This window comes from Chelonus insularis, unplaced genomic scaffold (genome assembly GCF_013357705.1).
Source record: "Chelonus insularis isolate UGA/USDA-ARS -01 unplaced genomic scaffold, ASM1335770v1 contig_398_pilon, whole genome shotgun sequence".
Lineage (NCBI taxonomy): Eukaryota > Metazoa > Arthropoda > Insecta > Hymenoptera > Braconidae > Chelonus > Chelonus insularis.
The window spans coordinates 203,798-225,958 of record NW_023276553.1 but is presented as its reverse complement, the minus strand read 5'-3'; the positions used below and the strand labels follow the sequence as shown (position 1 = coordinate 225,958).

At 23.8% G+C, this 22,161-nt stretch overlaps 2 protein-coding genes across 2 annotated transcripts; both read left to right on the top strand.

Moving 5' to 3' along the window:
• Window positions 1–14,371: 14,371 nt before the first annotated feature.
• On the top strand, window positions 14,372–16,361 carry AstCC (Allatostatin double C). The gene is made up of 3 exons (XM_035084948.1): window positions 14,372–14,565; window positions 15,871–16,044; window positions 16,208–16,361. Exons 1-3 carry the CDS (start codon window positions 14,401–14,403, stop codon window positions 16,292–16,294), a joined length of 426 nt encoding a protein of 141 aa, XP_034940839.1. The 5' UTR covers window positions 14,372–14,400; the 3' UTR covers window positions 16,295–16,361.
• Window positions 16,362–18,504: 2,143 nt separating this feature from the next.
• Window positions 18,505–19,988, top strand: LOC118067936 (uncharacterized). Its single transcript, XM_035084965.1, has 5 exons — window positions 18,505–18,603; window positions 18,677–18,841; window positions 18,942–19,127; window positions 19,220–19,525; window positions 19,618–19,988. Exons 1-5 carry the CDS (start codon window positions 18,540–18,542, stop codon window positions 19,698–19,700), a joined length of 804 nt encoding a protein of 267 aa, XP_034940856.1. The 5' UTR covers window positions 18,505–18,539; the 3' UTR covers window positions 19,701–19,988.
• Window positions 19,989–22,161: the final 2,173 nt, after the last annotated feature.

Below are 22,161 nucleotides of genomic sequence, written 5' to 3'. Positions count from 1 at the left end.
GTAAAATTTTAAAAATTTCTACTGAATAAAATAATTCTTAGAATGAATCACTGATATAATACACTGATATAATGCTTATTAAATCTGGTATATTTTCCTTGAGAATTTAATAATTTATCATTAATTCGCGCGACGGAGGAAATAAAGAACCTTGACCTCATGGGCATCACATTTGAACGTAAAATGAATGAAATCACCTCCTCTTTTGGTTTCTATCTTTTTTTCACTTGGCATTATTGACATTTTATTTGTATTATTAAATAACTGATTGAAAGCTACTCTAACATTTTATCATTCGCTTATCGTCTGTGAATTTTGTTTTCATTTATTTTACGGTACTTTAAACATGACAAAGGCTGGTAAAGTACCAACGTACCGATTAATCAGATCAACAACTTGTGTATATGTTGAATGAGTTAGCGTAATAGATTGTTGAAGTGAATGATTATTTCGTAATCGTAATTTAGAATTCAATAGAATAGTCGTCAATATGTTTACTAATGTGCCCGTTTGCTCGTTAACGACCTTTCCTTTTCCTCTTTCATCAATTCTATGCATATATGATTTTAGTCGAAGAAATGTTAGTTTGACAATAAACATTACAGAAAATTTTTTATTATCATTTCATGCCAATTAATAATGATTTTATTCGGTTCAGTACTAATTTGAATTTTATCATCTAAATTATTATATTATTGAGTCATCAAATTTTTAATTACAAAATTTTGTTTATAACACCACAATTGCTCCATTTATTGGTATAATAACTAATATTAAGATATATGGAAGAAAAAATTTAATTAATAATTACAATTGTATACAGATGAAAAACACAAAATGTAGTGCAATATCACAAAGTAAGTATTTATGTTTGATGTATACAAAAAAGATAAGGATGAATATAGTGATGCCACGCAGTCTGTCACCTTATCTATCATATAATACCAATAAAATAAAACCAGTAGCTTCTATACTTGAAATTTTTTTATTTTATTTATTGTTAATCTTAATTCATTCGCATGACAGTAAAATCCCTATAGTTTACGCTTCATGACTTATATCACGTATATCAGTAGTTAAATGATGACATTAATATCGTAACTCACACCATCTATTTGGACAAATTATTAATGATATCAGTAGTGGACTATCACTATATTACACAATATTTATTGACGTAGATTTGATGAAAAATTTCATCTTCATTGCGTCAGAAGAATACATAGAAATGCTATGGTTTTTCTTCTTTTTAACCGAAAGTCGTGTTCATTTTTAATTATTCGAAAGATACCGAAATTCTTGTAAACTAATTTTGATAATTACTTAGAATTATAGAAAGAGATAGATATTACATGTACGAGGAATCCAACGAAAAAGTTGTATTGGTTTTAATTTGATATCAACTCTGTTGTATTTCTCTCAAAAATTCAGTTATAAAATAAAAATAAGACAATCGTTCAGAAAATGAATAAATAAAAAGAAGTAAGTCGACAGTAAATTTTATTGGATAGCTACTTTATATTGCAATTTACGCTCAATTATTCTAATTATGTTATTGTATAACGGCAAAGAGATATTTATGGAGTATTACCAATTACTTTGAATGTTGTTCAGAACATTCAAATATTTTATTTTAAACAATCGAAGCGTATAAAGATGAAATAAAAGACCAAGACTATGTAGGCAATTATAATAATCATATAACGAGAATTTTATGCTTTTAAAATATTTATTTTAGTTTTTTACATTATTTCGGAATTGACACAGCAACATTAATCTATACTTGTAGTTAAAAAAGTGTAGTTTTTTTGTTTTCTTGGATTTTAATCTTCTACCTAAAATTTGATATCAAGTTATTATGAAAATAATTAAAGTTCAAATTAAAATGTGATAATTATGAAATTTCAAGTAGTAATAATCGTAATTTACATGATAATCAAAAAACTTCGACCTCTCTAATCAATTGATGATATTACTCCGGATAGAAACAATTAATCATCTGTCATTTGCGTATCTGCTTGTTAGTAATTTCATTCAGATTTTATGTTTTACTCTCACTATTTGTGAGAAAAAATACCATTCAATCCGATAAATTTTCAGTTATCCCATTAATAAAACAAAGCACGTATGAAGTGAAATATAAATGGGGATTAATGTAATCATATGAGAAGAAATTCATTTATTGTGAAATGTTACAGTTGTTTTTTTTTTATTATTATTTATTTATCTACTCAATAGTTTTTTATAAATTTATAGATACCATCAAACTCTTTATTGCAATTTAATTCCTAATTGTAATTAGATTTTTTTTAAAATATATTTTTTCCATTTTTTATTTATTAACGTGATAAATTTTTTTGGGGGAAAAAAGAAAATTTATGTTGCAAATAATTCAATTTAAAACTGATTTTATTTGAAAAATCGATATTTTCATACGATTCAGTGTTTATGGATTTTTTCTGATTGTAAGTCATCAGAATTACTGAAAATCTTTCTCTTTCTGACACGCTATTCTCACCGTTTATCAACGAGTAATTTTCCGTATGATAGCTATGACCTTTCACACTGAATCTTCATGCTTCAACGAATCATTATATTAGTAAGAATTAATCCAACAAAACGCGTGCCATACTAGGCTTAGATTTTATTATTGTCATATACGGAGTAGGGATATAATGTGTCATGTAAATATCATTTCAATGAAAACATTATTGACTCAATAACAACAATAAATTGGTGACAAGGTTTAACTTTACTTGAAGAAATAAAATAGATAATTGCATTAAGAGGACACACATAGAATGCATAAGATAATTATTTCAAATAATTAATATTACAGATAATGACTTTGAGAATAATATGATTGTGTAGTGAAATATATCTTTACCAACAGCAAGTTAAAGGATTCTCAATTTTTAAATTAAGCAACTTATAAAATTTTTTAATATTAGGATCAGAAATTTTCTAAAATAAAAAATGCATTTGTAGATGATAAAGTTTGGAAGTGAACCGCATGCTTTGTCGAATCAAGAGAAGTAATTTTTGTACAACCGCGTGTACACATTAACTAATAAACATGACGCTGTTGCTTAGCAACAGTATAGTGCACGTGCGTACAATTGAATGGTTCACGAAACTAAAACATATAATAGGTGTGTCTGTAGTAAATATATACACTGTTTCGTATTAATTCATTTGTAGAGAGAAAAATGTACTTATAGTATGAGTTTAGGATGACTATCAATAAACTCTTCCAAAAATAATTCTTTATTACTCATAGATTTAGATTCATTCGAATAAATATTTTAAAAAATTTTAAATTCAACATCAAACATCTATTGAAATATCAGATGACGAGTTGGCAATTATGAAATAATATGTATCAAGTATATAAAATAGCAAATTTGTTAATGGTTCATTAAAGGAATATGAAAGATAATAAAACTTTAATAGAGGTAAAACTAAGTGTAAATGTTGCTATATGTAATTCCTCTTCAAGTTTGTTTAATAGTATATCCTTTCATCATTTTCTATCCATGTAAAATTTTGCAAAGGATAAGTTTAGAACAAACATTCGAATATTAGATATTATTTATTGGTAAAATATCTAATAACTATCTTCCACTAAATAATATTAATTAATTTTTTTTTTTAATAATTGAGCTTTTCCAGTAAGTAATTATTTATTAAACGTCTTTGTAATTATTTTTTATTATATTATTTTTCCGTAAAATATTGTTCTAAATAAAACATGGATTTCTTGAACCATTTTTTGTAATCGCTTCATCACTTGTGTAGGTCGATGAATTTCCAGATAGCTCCTTTCAACTAACGAAGGAGGATGAGCAAATATTGCACTTTAAATCAATCATTGGAAAATACGAGTTTTACTCTTAACTTTGAAAATACAAAATACTAATAAAAATAACTCTGATACATTATTATGTTTTAAGTACACTTTTGATAATCTTAAGATTAAATGAATAATTAAATACATTAAATCTAATTAAATACTTACTAAAGAAAAATATCTATTCAGTTTCGTTTGATTGTACAAAGAATATTTATGTTTACAATATGATAAATATATTAATTAGTTGATAAATATATTTTTATTTCTATTAATTTACCATTAATTGATTTTTGAGCATATAAAATTCATTAGGTTCTCAGTGATCAAACAATACATGATAGACTTCTTACGAATCCAAGATTATGACAATGTGCTAAAATAATTACCAAATCGTAATATGTGAAGTATGTGAAAAGTAACTATAATAAAATACTATAATTTACTTATGGAATTGCAACTAAAAACAGGCACACAGATGGTGATAGAAGAATCTCCTGTACTAATATTATTAGATACTAAATATAATGTAATAAAATTGTAAATTCATAAAATGAATTTGGTCATTTCAATCGATTTTACAAATAGATATTTTTAAATAAATTGTCTTATTATTATTATTATTATTATTATTATTATTATTATTATTATTATTATTATTATTATTATTATTAAAAGTTCGTTTTTTCTTATTTAATTTAATTCTTGTATTTATAATTATTAAGTATTGAAAAGTACAATTTGATAAAAAAATTTATGAGTGGTGGTGATCTAATTAAAGTTATTAAACAGAATATTGATTGAATTATAAAATAAAATTATAAGTAAAGCATATTCAATTATATAAAATGCTTTTAAGAAATACATTTTTTTCATACATTATGAGTTACAGTTTAAAAATTTCAATGACTTTTTTTATTAAAAAAAAAATTATTATTTTTTTTTTTCTTCTTTTTAAATATTGAAAATCATTTTTTAAAAATGTGTCAATTTTTTATTTATTTGTTGATTTTGTTTATTATTATATAATAATATAGATATATCATTGAACAAATAAATTGTTGCAAAAATTGTTTTTGCAGAAATAATTATCGGTCGAAGATAAAAGAGTGTTACCTTTAAGGCAACGCAACAACCGATAATTCAGATTTCCTGGTACTTGGAATTCGGTATAGAAGTAAAAAGCAAATAATAATGTACTTATTTGAATCCCTTTTATTTGCACACATAGTCAACATGAATTTTGAAAAAATTATGAAAAGAAAAAAACTCATCAGACCGATGTAATTGTGAGTTTATAATCACTTAATGGAAAATAAAAAACAAGAGGGCCACAAATATTTATAAATGATTGCTATCTTTAAAATTTTAAAGATTAAATTTTTTATATTTAAACATTATATTTTATAATTTATTACATCCAGTATAAGTCATACATGATTACAAGGATCTATTGATACCAAATGAAAAGTTTATAAATGATAATTTTCTATTTGTTTTCTTAAAAAAAAAAAATTGAGGTCTTTCGAAAAAAATTTTCTGATAAAAATAAATTTTGTATTTTATATTTATGAAATAAATCAAGGAAAATGAAGTTAAAATTTGTATTAATCGATTAAAAACAGATACATTTTCTATTTTTTCACTGAAAAACAACATTTCTGAATCAAGAATAATTTTATGCTTTACCATAATCAAATTACCGTCACACGCTCTTTATATTACACTCGATCGCTAGAGTGTATTACAGGGCTTGTAATGACAGTTCAAAGGCAGTATAATACGTGTGTAAAAGGCCGGTGGAGGTAATGTAATTATGATGAAGAATGAAATCATTCTTGATCTAGAAATATTATTTCTCAGTGTTCCATCATCTATGTTAAAAAGTTCTTCACATCATCTGTATTATCCCGAGACAGAATTTAAAATATTTTTCAACTTCAATTTTCAATTACAACTTTGAACTTGTGAACTTCAAAAATGTATCAATGCTACACAAACAATGTTACAAAAATTTATGATGACATTGATGATCAAAATAAAATTTTTTAAATCAATTTAAGACATCAAAATTTACAATAAAGTTGATGATTACCAAAATGAAATTAAATTATAGGCAGCAATTGAAGCATCAAAGAAATTAAAGATTCTCAAGTTGAAACATGAACTTTAAATTTAGTCTTGGGATTATACAAAAAATTACTAAGGTCAGAGAAAATAGACCTGTATAGATGTTCAATGCTGTATTCTGTTTAGGGATCACCCCAGGCCATCCCGACCATGTTAAACTCCTACCTGGCTCCATAAGAACCCATACTAAATTTTTGGAACACATCGGTCCATTTGAAATAAACTTCTATTCACGTCTCTCTTCTCTGCTAAGGTACATAAATAATAAAATAATTTGCAATAATATTCTCAGAATATTGTTATTATAAACAAATATATGAAAATTTAAATTCAAACACAACCGATATTATTTATACATGTATAGTCTATAGGATTAAAATAATAAAAAAAATTATATTAAAGAATGGATTATGTTTCGAGACTCATAAATCGAATTTATTCATATTTGAACAATTTAGGTAAAACTGTCAATTTGTGTAATTAATGGTTAAACAAGAAAAGAGAAGATCGAAATTGCGATTTAATGTCAAGAGGTTTGCTTGCGTCAATCTCATAATTGCATTTGATCCATTTGGGTAAGTTTAATCGTGTTTATCGTAAACGCATTACAATTAAATTTTATCCTTATTACATCTATGTATGAAAATTTCTCACATACATATCTTACTATAATTCTAAACTACATTAATAAGAATGCGATTATCAAAAAACTGTAATTTTTTCATAAAATATATTGAATAATATTGTCACTTTTGTAATTTTATTTATATAAACGATGGAAAGTATGAGTATTATCATAATAAATTTTACATGATTCTTTTCATTGTTTCAATATTCAGATAAATATTTGACCATGTTGTTTAATAATAATCGCAATTTTACATGCTTTCTAATTTTCAATTTTATTTTGTCATTAGCGGTAATCATCTTACAAATATATGATAAATAATAAATAATAATAACTTAATGACTAGAATAATAGAATAGATTATTTTAAAATAGTTGATATATAAACAAAAATGAAACAAGATAGAGTAATAAATATTTAGAATTAGTTTTAGTAACTAATTGTAAAAAATATATATAATAATAAACAAAAAGTAGATCATAAATTTTATCATATTAAAAAATAAAATAAATTACTCGATTGGTACGATGACGTTTTAATAATTTTATTTACGATTATAGATATATATATATTAATTTATTAGTAGTTATACAACTGATATGTTGATCTAATTGCGTAGGATTACATTTAAATTATTATTATATTTAAATTTAATTAATTTTATGTTGATTTATAATTTTAAGATTTTTTTTATCAATACTTATAAGAACTCTAGAGTTCTATAATGATTCAGCTACATCTAAGTGATGTATAAATATATAGAATGAAAATATCGTATCAGTGAATCTTGAAGAAGAAATAACTTTTTTACTTGCCGAAGCAAGAAACTGCATTAAAAGCACATTGTTTCCAATAAGTACGTTTACGTTGAAGATCTCCTATGTCCATTTGATTTCTCAGACGTTTAACCATTTGTTTTGTGAATAAATAATTTATCAGTGCAGTGTCCATACTGCCATCATCATCAATTAGCTGAAAAAAATAAAACGATTAATTAAAACGTCACTTGAAAATCCAAAATAATAAAGATAATAATAACTTATAGATACGTTACTTAATAAAAAATAAATAAATTCTCTTTTTTGCTATCAGAAAAAAAATAGTTTCATTACAAGTTAATCAAAAAAGTTTCCCTTCAATCTGATGAACAAATAAGACATCAACGACTTTTGTCAATATAGAGAAATCACCAATATCATACAATACAATCAAGTTTATTGTTTCCTTGTAAAAATTTTGTGTCATTTATGTTAAAAAAAAATACTTTTAAATATAATGTATTTTTCATATAAAAAAAATCAATTCAGAATCAACATATGTCAATGATGAATAATTTTATTTATTCACTTCTTATTAATAGATTTGTTTATAAATTTTTATTTGTAATAATTAAATTCTTTTGTTAAATATAAATAACGTTTTAATAACAATGTGTCAATTGAGAATTTTTATTTATTATGTCACATCTATGTTAGTTATAATATTACATTTCTAATTTAATTTTACATAAGTAAACAAAAGTTATTTTCTGTAAGAATATTCCATAGAGACATTTTTTAACTTTAACATCAGCCGTTGTGATAATCCGGTTTCAATCAAAAAATAACTAACATAAAGCTCCTAATAAAAACATAGATTTGAGCACAAAATGTTTATAATACTTTGTGATCGATAACATGTCAGCTTTTGACGGATTATAGTCTTATAAATACAATGAATTACTATTTATCATTGGCAATTTATTGAATTTTTTCACCGAATAGTTGAATAATTAATTTTAATGAATCTGATAATGTTTTAATCTATATAGGCATAAAGAGATAATAAAATAAATTTTTATTACTCACATCAAGCTCGTTCAAAAATCGGTCCTTATCCGTCGGAATAGCTGTATTCAATCCAATTGAGATAAATAACAGGATTGCAATGAATGTGGTTGTTTTTAACAGCATCATCTTGTACTTAAAAAATTTTTATTATTATAATATAAAATTAAAAGAATATGCTATTGAAGATATTGTATATTTTAGTTTAATATTTTTTTCTACATAATCAATATAATATTGATCAAAGTTTTTATCAGTGGTAAATTATAATCACTATTGAATACATTAGATAATTAATGATATATGTTGATTATGATGTGGTTTATCGAATATATATATATTAGATAAAATGCTCTATGAAGGATTGAATATTATGGATAACACTTTGCAAGATATCAACTAATTATCAATAATATAAAATTGAAAAATAAAAAATTCATCAATTAGTCATTTTAAATATTGCTCATTCATATTAAATGATAAATGTCATAAATTTGAAAACAAAAAAAATTGATAATATTTACATGATAGAAAATTTGGATCATTTTTGGAGCATTTTTACTATTTTTATTTGTTATATACATTAATTAATTTTTTATTAACTATTAAATTTCATGAGATTTAAATGGATAAATTTATTGATAAAATATACTGTAATATCAGGTTATTGTATGGTATTGTAAAATGTGCTATGTTATGTTAGTTTAATAGCGTCATAGAACTTTAATAGTACATGTACTATCCATACGTAGTACAAAATACAGGTGTATTCTACAAGCATCTATATACATTTAAACGAAGGATTTTATGTTGTGACTTAACGTTTAAGATGAAAATGAACTAACAGAACAAAATACTTATCAATAAATATTGAATTTTTTTACTGAAAATTAAAAAAAATATTATTACTTCTTTTCAAGTTATTAAATACTTTAATAATTTTTATTTAACTGTTATAAAAAAATTAAAATAATATTTTTCATACATGCAGTATTGTATGTATTAACTTGCAGTACATAAATTTGATATACTCTAAAAATAAATTGGTAAATAGTGACAGTTTATCAATGATTTTCGTTATTTGATTTCCAACAGGTCAAATAATGAGGTTGTCTGTTCAATTGAATGAATGAACCAAAAGCATTTGAAATTGAAAACATAGATGCAAAGTAATTCGATTAGTGGTTATTAAATGATTATGTGTATTTGAAATGTAAGAAGGATAATAATAGTAATGAATAAAAATATAAAGACATTTATTGTAATTATTATATTAAATTAATTCATATTTGAGTTATTTTATTTCTTATTTAGTTTCGTATATAGGTAAAAAATTTTATTCTCCTTACCAAATAATATTGTCCGTCAATTAATAAACAAGTTATTAGATGATGATGAATAAAGACAAAAGGTATACTTGGAAAAGTAAGTCAATGTCTGATTACTTTCAGAGTCAACTGCGATGTGACAGAGCTTCCAAGCACACGATCAGTTTATATCCAAGTGAGAAACTAGCGGCGCGTCCCGCGGGAGATTCGTGGGGGGTAGATGGCGGCTTTATTTTACTTGGTGGTGGAAAACCAAGTTTCATAGTGATCAACACGATGGTTTCATCCCTTGCATTTATTTATGTAGTCACATACAAATAATATATTAAGTTAAAATTTACATCAATATTGTACTATTATTTGGGAGCCATTAAAAATAATTTGAAAAATTTTTTCGATATACTTTATATTTTAATATAGTAGAGAATAAAATAAAAATATGGCTACAACAATAAAAATACAAATTGATTACGTCTTATATAATAATTTCAGTTAATATACCGGGATATTGCGATAAATTTAACACGTAATAGAGAATGAAAGAAATGTCTTTTTTGATCGGTGGACATCCATACTAGAAAGTTATGTAATAAATAACTTTGATTTCTCATCTTGATACACATTAACTTTTGTATATTTGTGAATTTCGTTTACGACGATTATATTGCAAATTTTAGCACTATAAGTTTAATTATGTAATCAAAAGTACTTTTTAATTATTCATTTCAAATTTAAACTTCTAATTTAACAAGCTTTTGATCAATTATAAATATTATTAGAATAAATCAATCAATAAATTTAGTTTGATTAGTAAAAAAAATATAAACATTATGATAAAAAATAATTCTTTCGTTTTTTGTACAATTAAATTTTTCCCCTAGTAATGTTAATTTGACAAGAATCTTAATGAAAGAGGGTAAAATATGTACCAGTAAGGAACACAAGAGAGCATGAAAAATTTTCTAATAAAAATTCATTTTTTTATTTGCATGAAAGATATATTTTATTCAATGATTAACGTTTTGACGGAAATAAAAAAAAAATTTTGTTTCAGTGAAACAAATCAATGATATGTTGGTCTAATACATAAAGAGAATGACTCGTGCACAATTCAAGATTTAAAAGTAAAAATTTCACTTAGTAGGAGTGAATTATAAGTAAACTTAATTATTTACGAGATATACAGTAAAATAATTACTTATAATTAATTACTTACTACACAGATGCTCTTAATTTACTGGTAAATAAAAATGTTTGTACATATTCTACTCCTACTGAATATTCACTGATTTTACAGTGTATTTCATTTTTTTCCCTGTTTCATTTGTAGAGAGTACATCAGCTGTATCATCATCATTAATTCGTTACATTTATAAATATGCAATTGAATTCCTTTTTCTATACATAAATAACAATTATTTTTCTTTATTTTTTTAGTCACAATTATAACTTGTATGGCTAAAAAAATAAAAAAAATTTTTGTGATTATTATGTGAAATAATAATTTCAAACATGAGAAAAAAAAATAAATTGTAACCAATTTTTTTTCTGTTATTTTTTCCTTCCCTTATAGATATTTTATGTAAGTTTTATGTACACTTATTGTATTATTATATAAGATATGTATGTTGTTTTCATACAAAAAAAAAAAATGATATTTGAAGTAAAATACTTGCCTTAGAATAAAAATTGATAAACTCAACGTTGAATTTGATGATCAAAATAATAAGTGAATAATAAACATTTATCTAGATAATAAAGAACATTTATTGTTTCAACAAACAAATTAAGACATATTTATTATTTTGAAAGAATTTATTATATAAAGAATAAAATATCAATTATAATTTGGATCATTCGTTGTTACATTAATTAAATAATATAAAATAAGAAACAACAGTACCATATCATCTTCATTGGTATTTCATGTAGAAAAAATATGATCTTTAAAATTTACAAATGTCATACGGTTTTCTTTAAATGATAAGAAAATAACCCGAAAGTCAAAAGATATTAATGTCATCCAAATAAATGATGGGTCTTGTTTAGATGTATTAAAAAAGTACTTTTTTTAATGGTCTAGTCATTGGAATACAATTCGGTAATTAACAAGCTGGTTAACAAATGGCATAGCCTATCAATTAGGAATCTTATTTCACTATACTCCACAGTATTGGTGAAAATGGATTTAATTATCTGAAAATTACCAATGACTCGAATTTGTCAAAAATATTACTTTTAGTCAAAAAAGAGAAAATCGTGAAAAAATTCTAATACTTCAATACATCATAATTATTTTAAATATTTATAGTGTAATCATTTAAAATGTTTTTATTAAGTAAATAAGTTGATAAAATATTCGATTATCAAATGGGATACTAAACTTTACAAGAAGAAAAGAATATTAATAATTAATTTGAACAAATTAAATCCAAACATAAACTATATTTTTAGCTTGATATGTTACTTTTAAAAAAATTGTCAATTAGTTTGCTTTGAAAAATATATTTGTAAAGCGAAAGAAAGAAAGAAACAGAAAGTTGACATTTGATTTCATAAAAATTTCAAGTTAGTACTGTAATAACTCTTGAAATGACGTCGTTGACCATGATATTGTATATAGCACGATAGTGCGATTAGTCAACGGGTGGTTAAGTGCTACGTGAGAAGCCTTTATAGGGTTTAAGTCACCATGTAACTAAAGAATTATTTACCTGAATCCACTATTGTTCATCAAGTATTTAACTTATTTTATCGATGGAGATTTTGCATAGAAATTGATTTTTAATGTATTCTGTTTCTTGCAATATACATATTAAATTGTTCATTAAAGTGACTTTTTTAATAATTTTATTAAAATATTAAAAACATATGTATCCACAGACAAAATGCTTTTTTAAAAAAAAAACCCCACAATCATTTTAAGATTGTTAAATTATATTGATCGCTTTTTTTTGTAATTCACATGATGAAAATTAAAATTATTGTAAGAAATTAAAAAATAATCGATGAATAATCAGTGACTAAAAACAAAAAAAAAATGGTCGATTAAATTTTTTTAATACAACAAAATAAATATAAATGTAAACAAGAAATTTATGAACATTTGTAATAAAACTGTGGAAGAAATAAAAAAGATTATTATACAGCCAATAAAAATAAAAAGTTGTGTTCAATTTCTCTGTACCATATAACAATAATCTTGGAATCAACAAACCATAAAATTGTAACTCTTTTGATTGACTAGATCAATATGAGGATTAAGAAATTGATACGTAATATCTGTTAATTTGACTCAACAAACTAAAAAAAATTATATCAAATAATCAGCAAGGAAAATAAATAATATAAATTCTGGTCTGTAATTAAAAATTTTCGTTTAATTCAGTTTTTTGTTTTTAAGAAACACTCAATACTTGAGCTTGTCACGTAAATTTCGTGTTGAAAGTTTTAAATGATCGGAAAACTTGTCTATTTCGAAAGAAGTAAGGAAAGTCGTTTTTCTTACGACGAAATGCGAAAGATAATATATATTCATCACTAATTAATGTCGACAAATGAGCTTTTTCGACTTGTGAGTACAAAAAATTTTTTAATTAAATCGCGTCTTAGCTCTCACACTTATTATATCTATTCAATCTTTTCCATCATTATTAATTCTTATTCATCTATTCAAGATTCTATGTATTTTTACTCTTTTCATTGATTTATCATCACCTCTATATATTCTATTTTTACCTTAATTTAATAAAATGACAAATTTTGTCAATCAATTTGTGAAAATTCATTTATTAATTGAATAATTAAAGTTCTTATAAATTTTTTTATTTCTGCCAAAAGTGTATTAAATTTTGGATACTGTGTTAATTGACGTAAACGTCAAGAAAGTTCTTCCTGTAAAAAAGGTTAAGACGGAAGGAGGTTCGCTTCGTTTAATCTCCGTTTCTGTAATCTCAAATATATCGGAACATTATTGACATTATTGAATTAAATATTATGATATAAACTCATTAACATTTCAATATAAACATTATTATAAATAAATAATAATAATAATAATAATAATAAAAAGAAACATTGTACTTTCAATAATAATTTATCATTATTGTATTGTTATGAATAATTCTAAGAAAAATTAAAAAAAAAAAATGTACATTAAATAATAAAAATACAATCATATCAAAATAAAAATACATAAAATAATAAAAAAAAAAAGTATTACTAATAGGGAAAATTACAAAAAAGATAGCGCTTGCGCATAATTTCTCAAAGGTGTATGAGGAATCAAGTATATAACTTGGCGGTATTGTACCCCACGCGTCATTTCGAATATCAAGAATGCCAATGAAAGTTGTGATTAAACAATTAACTTCTTCTAAGAATCTGTTAAAAGATTGATTCATTAACCGAATAATATCTTAATATATGATTACTTCTAGAAGTCTTCTATTCAAATCAATTTTCATAGTCAATTTTAATTTTACTACAACAGCCATTTGGTATAAAATTGAATAAGGTGTTAAACAGTTAGTTTATTGTGTCAATAAATTTATTTTACAGAAAAGTTCATAAAATCTTTGAAAAAGTGTAATTTATTAAAAATTTTATTTTTCTCTCTAATCTGAATATTTATTTGTAATGGCTTCAAGATTTTTAACTATCTTTTTCATAACAATTTTTGTAATTACCACAACATTTGCGCGTGTGCTAAATCAAAGAGATATTTATAATGACAATATGGTTAGGTCTAATGAAGAGGATTATAATTATTTTGATTATGAAGAAAAGGATTCTGATTATCCAGTAAGTATGGTCTAACAACATAAATAATCCATTTATTTAAGTGAATAAATAAATGATTGTAAGTAATGATCATTAAAAGAAAAAAAAATAATTATTACATATGATAAAATTAACAATAAATAAATATACTAAACCTCCGCCTGAGGGATACAAAACTTTGAAATATTTATTATTTTATTACACAATAATCTAGATGTTGAAATAAAACTATTAATTCATTGTAATTATTTATTTATTTTATAAAAATATATAATAATACATTGAAATTATTTCTATAAATTGGAAATAAAATAATGTTATATTTTATTCTTGATCGCTATCACGTATAAATTAATTAACGTCCCTTCAACGGGTCAAACAGTGTATTTGGCAATCACTATTAATCTAATACCTCTTTAGTTGCCACAAATATAGATAGGAGGAAAAATTCGATTAATCTTGACCAATGTATATCATAATATCAAAGGTCATTTTGTTTATTGAACTTTATTCGACACTGATATAGAGTTGTATTAAATAATCAATTGTTTTGTCGATAGATATTTAAGTAATTGAAATGTAACCGACTGGGACATACCAGAAAAAACATTTATTTGTTTCAATATTTTTTTAATCGGAAATGTTTACACAGTTGTATACGATAGTTGAATATTCCCTTGGCACATCATCTACACTTTATTACAAAACAATAAAGGTAGATTTTATATACATGTTTATATCTCCATATCTTAGTTATGTGTTATATTTATTGTTACTAAGATTTATACTTTCTAATAAATTTTAATTATTTATTGTATTATAATATGATGATTGTAACAAAAAAAACTCAATAATCTATTATAATATTTTAATTTTGAATTCAATACTTGTTTCTCTGATGATTATTCATGATAACACAAGTTAATAGGTAACAAGAGTAGGTCAGTTTTCATCTAGTACGGTATCAATTTATCGGAGTTGTCTACGGATCCAATTCTATCTGTTTTTCAATCTTGAACATCTTCTTACTCTTCCACCAATTGTTACGTAACGCCATTAGTATTTATTTATGGAAATATAACAAGTAACGTTTATGCAGAATTCGATATCGATTGTACCAAATCTCCTATCAAAAAATGTATGCATTTTAAAAATTTTTTCCACAGAGTATAGTTACAGTATATGAATAAATAATAGAGAAAAAAATTAATTAAAATCATTTAATAATTATTTTTTTATTTTATAATAAAAAAATTAGATAACACAATGCACAGTTAATAATAATATGGGATAATAAAAATTTACTAAATTTATTATTGTTTTTAGAAAGTACCCACAAAGCCCGTTAACTTGTTTAATAAACTAATTCAAGTACTTCAAAAGGTTGCTAAAGAAGAACGAATGACGAACGATTTACAAGGAGAAAGAGAATTTATACTGGAGAACCCTCAAGTAGAAAAAATAAGTAAAAAAATTTCATCGAGAAGCTCTAGTCCAACGGTATTATGGTTTTCTATTGATAATTTTTACTAAAAAGGTTTAACAATTTTTTTCTCTAAAGATAATTAATGAACATAGAAGTCGATAATTGGAAAACACTTGTTGAATTCATTAATTTATAATTAATAACTAAATATTAAATAACTCAATGTTCACTTTTCAGGCCAAGCTTCAACGACGTGGACATGTAAATGGAAGTGTATATTGGCGATGTTATTTCAACGCTGTTACTTGTTTTAAAAGAAAGTAATTCAAAATATTAAATAACAATCAATAATTGACCAAGTATTAATTATTTGAAAATTTATGTTTAAATTATTTTTCAATATTTGAATAAAGCTTCAAATCAGTCAAGCATACTCTACTATTGGAATAGAAAAATAAAAATATTCTCATTTATCTTTAATTGTAACAATTGGTTCTGATTAATATATAATATAAATGTGAAAATTTATGCATCAAAATGTACCTGTATCATTCATTATAATATTACTTTAGTTAATTGCATTTATATGAATGAATAAACTATCCATACATTTATACATACGAAATAATGATTAATAAAAAATTTATTATAATTTTTATTAATATTTACTATCAATATTATTAATATATTTAACTGCTTGTATCATATTATATTTGTTATTTGCGTTACTATCAATGAAATACATTAATGAATAATTTAATTATTTATATGTAATAAATGAAAATGATAATTATTATTAATGGTAAAAATAAAAATAATTTATTAATATTATTATTATTATTATGGATAATTTAGTGCATTTTTTTCCAAAATTTAGATTTAAATAATACTTTTTATTGAATGGTATCCAAAATTTATTCATACACAAAAGGAATAAATTATTTTTCACATACAATGTTGGGAGAAATTTTATTTTTGATCATTCGCTTTCACAGACATTTCAAGTTTATGTTTCAATTCTTTTAATTTTTCAATAACATCAGTTTTATCCGTTAATTCATTTTGATAGTCAGTCAATTCAATAATATTTTGCCATTCGGTTATATGATCATACTCGTGATCATATTTGATACGATTAAGAAAATTAATATAATATATTAGAGTTGATGCAGTGATTCCTGTTTCTACATCTCTATATCCTTCAGCTTTGTAAAATGGTATAGCACTTTTTAATGCTGGGCTTATGTAAAATGCCATTGAATAAGACAGATCAACTGGTTTTGAAAAATATTTTGATGATTCATCCGATTTTAATGGTGTTAATGAACCACTATAGTTAAAAACATCATAAATAATTGGTATACCTATTTCCAAAGGTACATCAAATTTATATGCTTTAATATTAATTCTTGACTTCCACAATAAATTTGAAATAAATAATGGCAATTGAAGTGTTAATTCATCCAATAATGTAATAAAAATTGTAGTACTTATTACTTTCCATACTGGATACTTGTGAATCAAACGAGCAGTAATTAAAGCAGCGATAGCTTTAATTATTTTTCCACGATTAACATAACTTTCGTTAGATTCAATTGAAATTTGAAGTTTCAAATTATATTTATAACCATCATAATTTTTATATGGACATATAGTTGTCATAATGAATATTTAATTGTCTTACAATTTGACAATTTAATTTTTTTTTCTTATCAAACGTTAATGTATTCCCCAAAAACTTGAATTGAATGAAACTTGATATTTTGCACTACCACTACGACTTAGATAATACTCATAATCATCTATATTTTAGACTGAATTAAAATTTATAACACACTACTTTTATAACAAATGATGAAATGAAACAATTAGAGCGAGGGTATAATACTAGAATAGAATACGAATTAAATATCAGTCATTGTCTGAACGTTGAGTATAGGTGATCTAATAATATAATTCAATGTTAAAGTACTTTTTATAAATTGAAGGGCATTAAAAATAATTAATAGAATAAAAAAACAACAACAAATGATATTGTCAATGAGTTTTGATCATAGTAACAGTCGATAACAAAAAATACTGTAATCTAAATCTTTAAATAAAGACAAGTTTAATCAATATTATTGGGACTCAAATTATTTTTAGACTACTATCTATAAACCAGAGTCCGAAATTTCCAATATTATATGGTTCTCAAATTATCGAAAGTAATTGGCGTGTAACAATGAAATTTTAAAGACCATGCAGCATCAGCAGGTAGTTTTATATTATATTTTTTAGATTTATAGATATCTTATTATTGAAATATTATTATGTTATTTTTAAATTTTTTAAGTTTATTTTATCTTCATTTACTTGCAATTACTTTGACTAATGAGTAAATAATTAATCTTATTAATTGAATTTACTTTATTCACCTCGTTGGATATGTCTATATATATATTTTTTTTTTAATGTGTAATTTTAAAATTTCAGTAATGCGCAGAATCGTTTATTATATCGGATCGACTTAGAATTAATTTTTCTTTGTATACCGAGAGGTGATCAGTAAAATTGATAGTCGTTAGAAATGGAATATTATTTCATAGTAAATACTTTGATAAAAATTTTTTCAATTATTTTAACAATTTCTGGTAATGTAACAATGTAATAGTAATTACAATATATTCGTTTTATTAAAATGATCCTAATTATAATCTATTATAGAAAATGATGGAATAAAAATTACCAAGTTCAAATTACCAGAAGCTATCCATAATGGCACGGGTCCAGTTGAGTTAATTTGCGAATACAAAATAGAAAATAAAGAGAATGGTCTTGTAATAAAGTGGTATCATAATATGGAACAAATATACCAATGGATTCCACCAAGTTTGTGCATAAAAAAAAATTTTTAATAATTCATTAATCTATGTTATTTTAATAATTATAATTTAAATTTAATTTTAATTGTTCTAATGGTTAAATACAGTGATTCCTCAAGATATTGGAATAATATCCGGATTAACAGAGTATCCAATAGAAAATATAAATCAGCCATTATCTCGTTCAATCATTCGCTTAAAAAAGGTCAATCTTGCCATGACTGGTGATTATACATGCAGTGTAAGCACTTTTCATGAAGATGATTCTAAAGCCAAGACAATGACTGTTTATGGTAATTTATAATTATGTTTTTACTAATAAGTTATTTCAATAATTAAGTTGATAGAAATAACGTTTCATTTTTTTTCTTATTTTAATTTTTAGTTCCGGACGATGATCTTAATATTCAAGCTAATTTTTACAACAAATCTCATATAAATCTAACATGTATTGCTAAAGGTGCTCATCCTAGACCGAATTTAACTATTATTGTGGATAATCAACAATCCAAACGTGGTAGAGTTCATGTTGAAAAATTTCTTGACGAATATTATCGAGATTACAAAGATTATCCATGGATTAGACAAGAAGCATTACTACCTATATTTTTCAATCTTGCTATTATTCAATGTGAGATTAATATACCAGGAACGGGTTATCGAAAACGAGAAAAGCTTGTATATTATCCTGGTACGTACAACATTTATTTGAATATTTCTTTTAATAATTAATCACTCTGTAGTTAATTAACTACATGTATCGAAATATTTTTTTTTATTTAGATAAATATATCAATAGAAATTGTGCCTCTTCGAAGAAAAATTATTCAATAATATTCATACTTTTAATAATATTGATAGCGTGAATATTTGTACATGCGAATATGTGTTTATAAATAATATAAATATATCTGTTTTATTATAAAAAATTCATAGTTTAGTTAATTGTGATAGACAAAAATTTTTATTTATTTAAACAGTAATCATCACTGGATGAACAAGTTATTGAAAGAACCGATTAACTTGTAGGGTTGCTCAATCAGTCGTAAAAGCTTGACGCGCATTTCCGTTTCGCTAAACAGTTGATCACATTCATACAAGTATCGATCTTAATATTAACTTTCACTTTATGTACACATTACATATATTAAAGAAAAAAATACGATAATGTTTAAAATAAAAATTATAGTCTTTGTAAGTTTACCCTCAATATCACCAATTGTTATTTTATAGCAATGAATGAATGATTTACTTTTATATATTTAATCAATAACTATTAAATATACAAAAGATAAATCATTGAGGTATTACATATAAATCACCCCTTTTGAATAACATTAATGTAGATGCTCCGAATTTACTCATTTTCTTTGATATTTTTTCAACTTCTAAATTTCTCATTCCTTTACTGAATACATATGGACATTTTTTTTAAGGACATTAGTAATAGAAAAATGTTTGACGTTATTAAGAAGTTAGGAATTATTAAAATTCGAATTTTATATACATATTTATTAATTGATCATCAATCTTATTGTTCACGATTTTTTTAATTGGTTTTTTTCTATTTTGAAATTAATTAAGTAAAATGGAATTCTTGAAGGAAAAAATTATTCAGACAAAACTTTTCCAGTTTATGTAATCATAATGATATTGAATATTCTCTATAAATAATAACGCACCTTCGTACATATTTACAAAACATGTATTTTTTAAATTGTATATAAAAAGGTTTTTTTGTCTAAAAAAAAAGACAATTCATATTATTTGTAAAATGAAACGAAAATGGTTTAAGAATGAGTGATAAGTGTAGACTTGTTGCATATTTATTAAATAAATAAATATAACAAGTTCACCCTCATGAGAATGAAGATAAATTACTAGTTATGTACGTTGGGGATCATTTTCTTTTAAACTTATCGTGTCATAGAGATCGACCGGACATGAGTATCATGAATAAACGACTCGAATAGGTATACAATCTCTTGGATAGTGAATGCGCAAAATCACATAGTTAAACAACACAATCTCAGTGGCTGTATCATATAGATAGTTAACTGTAATCAAGTAGGGGATGAAAAGTTAAAAAGGAGTGGGGAGAATTTCAAGAAGAGGAGTCTTCATAAGGAGGCAACACAAGTTCTGGAGTCTCATCAGAGGTATCACTCGTTTGGTTGCTATATCTTTCTGTTAGGTAAGCTTTTAAAAGATCGTACTATGTAACATACTTGCATTTATTTTTATTGTTATTGTATTTTAATAATTATCAACTGTATAGTGAAAAAAGTTTATTTGTTCACTAGAGATTCTGCCAGAAATTTATCTATTTTTGTAAATTTGGACTATAACGACGTGATCATATCAGAGATGAATCGAATCAGCTTAATTATTTTTCTCACAGGTAATTAATTTTTATTAAATATTTTAAAAATGAGTTTTATATCGTTTATTTGAATATATGCATGTTTATTACACTTTATTAAAAATAATCATTCAAACATCACATCAAAAAATTTTCATCTTAAATTTCTGTGATGAGTTGATAAGATAATAAACGAAGATAATTTAAAAATAAGTGGATTTATTAAAAATATGTATTTTATTATTATAAAAATTTAATGTGTATTAATGTACATCAAAAAACAACATGAATTTAAGTTATTTTATTCTCAGTATTATCAAATATTAGATAGTTTTACTAAAGGCCTTACAAAATCTTGAAAAATTGCAACTATTGTTTGGAGATAAAATAAAAATATTTGATAGAAAATATTGATTTGTAAGAATGAACGTCAAGATAACTTTACCATTCATAATAATTTAATTACTTTCAATGGTTATTTTAATATATATTAGTGAAATTCTGTTATTTAAGTAGGAAAGAGGATTAAAAGTTTATCAAGTAATATGAAATAAGAAGGGGAATAACTTAGATGCGTGGCGCGAAAACTTAATGAAATTTATACAGCATTGACTGCCCACTAAGAAAACTTGTAATTACACAATTGACATTCATATACAGTTCTTGACTTTCGATATCTTATCCATAAATTTATTTTGAAACTAAACTTGCTATCCATTAAAGATCATATGAAAGGATTCATCAATTAAAAATATACTTTTAATTAAATATTAATAACATATTTAATTATTAAAAATAAAAAATATTTATTGTGAAAATAATAATTGTCATTATTAATATTAGGTATATGATCTTTTTATCATACAATAAAATGTCATCATAGTACTGTTTACAGTTTGTGCAGTCTGGACCGTAGGGGAAACACTCTCATGTGACCAATGTGGCCGAGAGTGCATTCCTATATG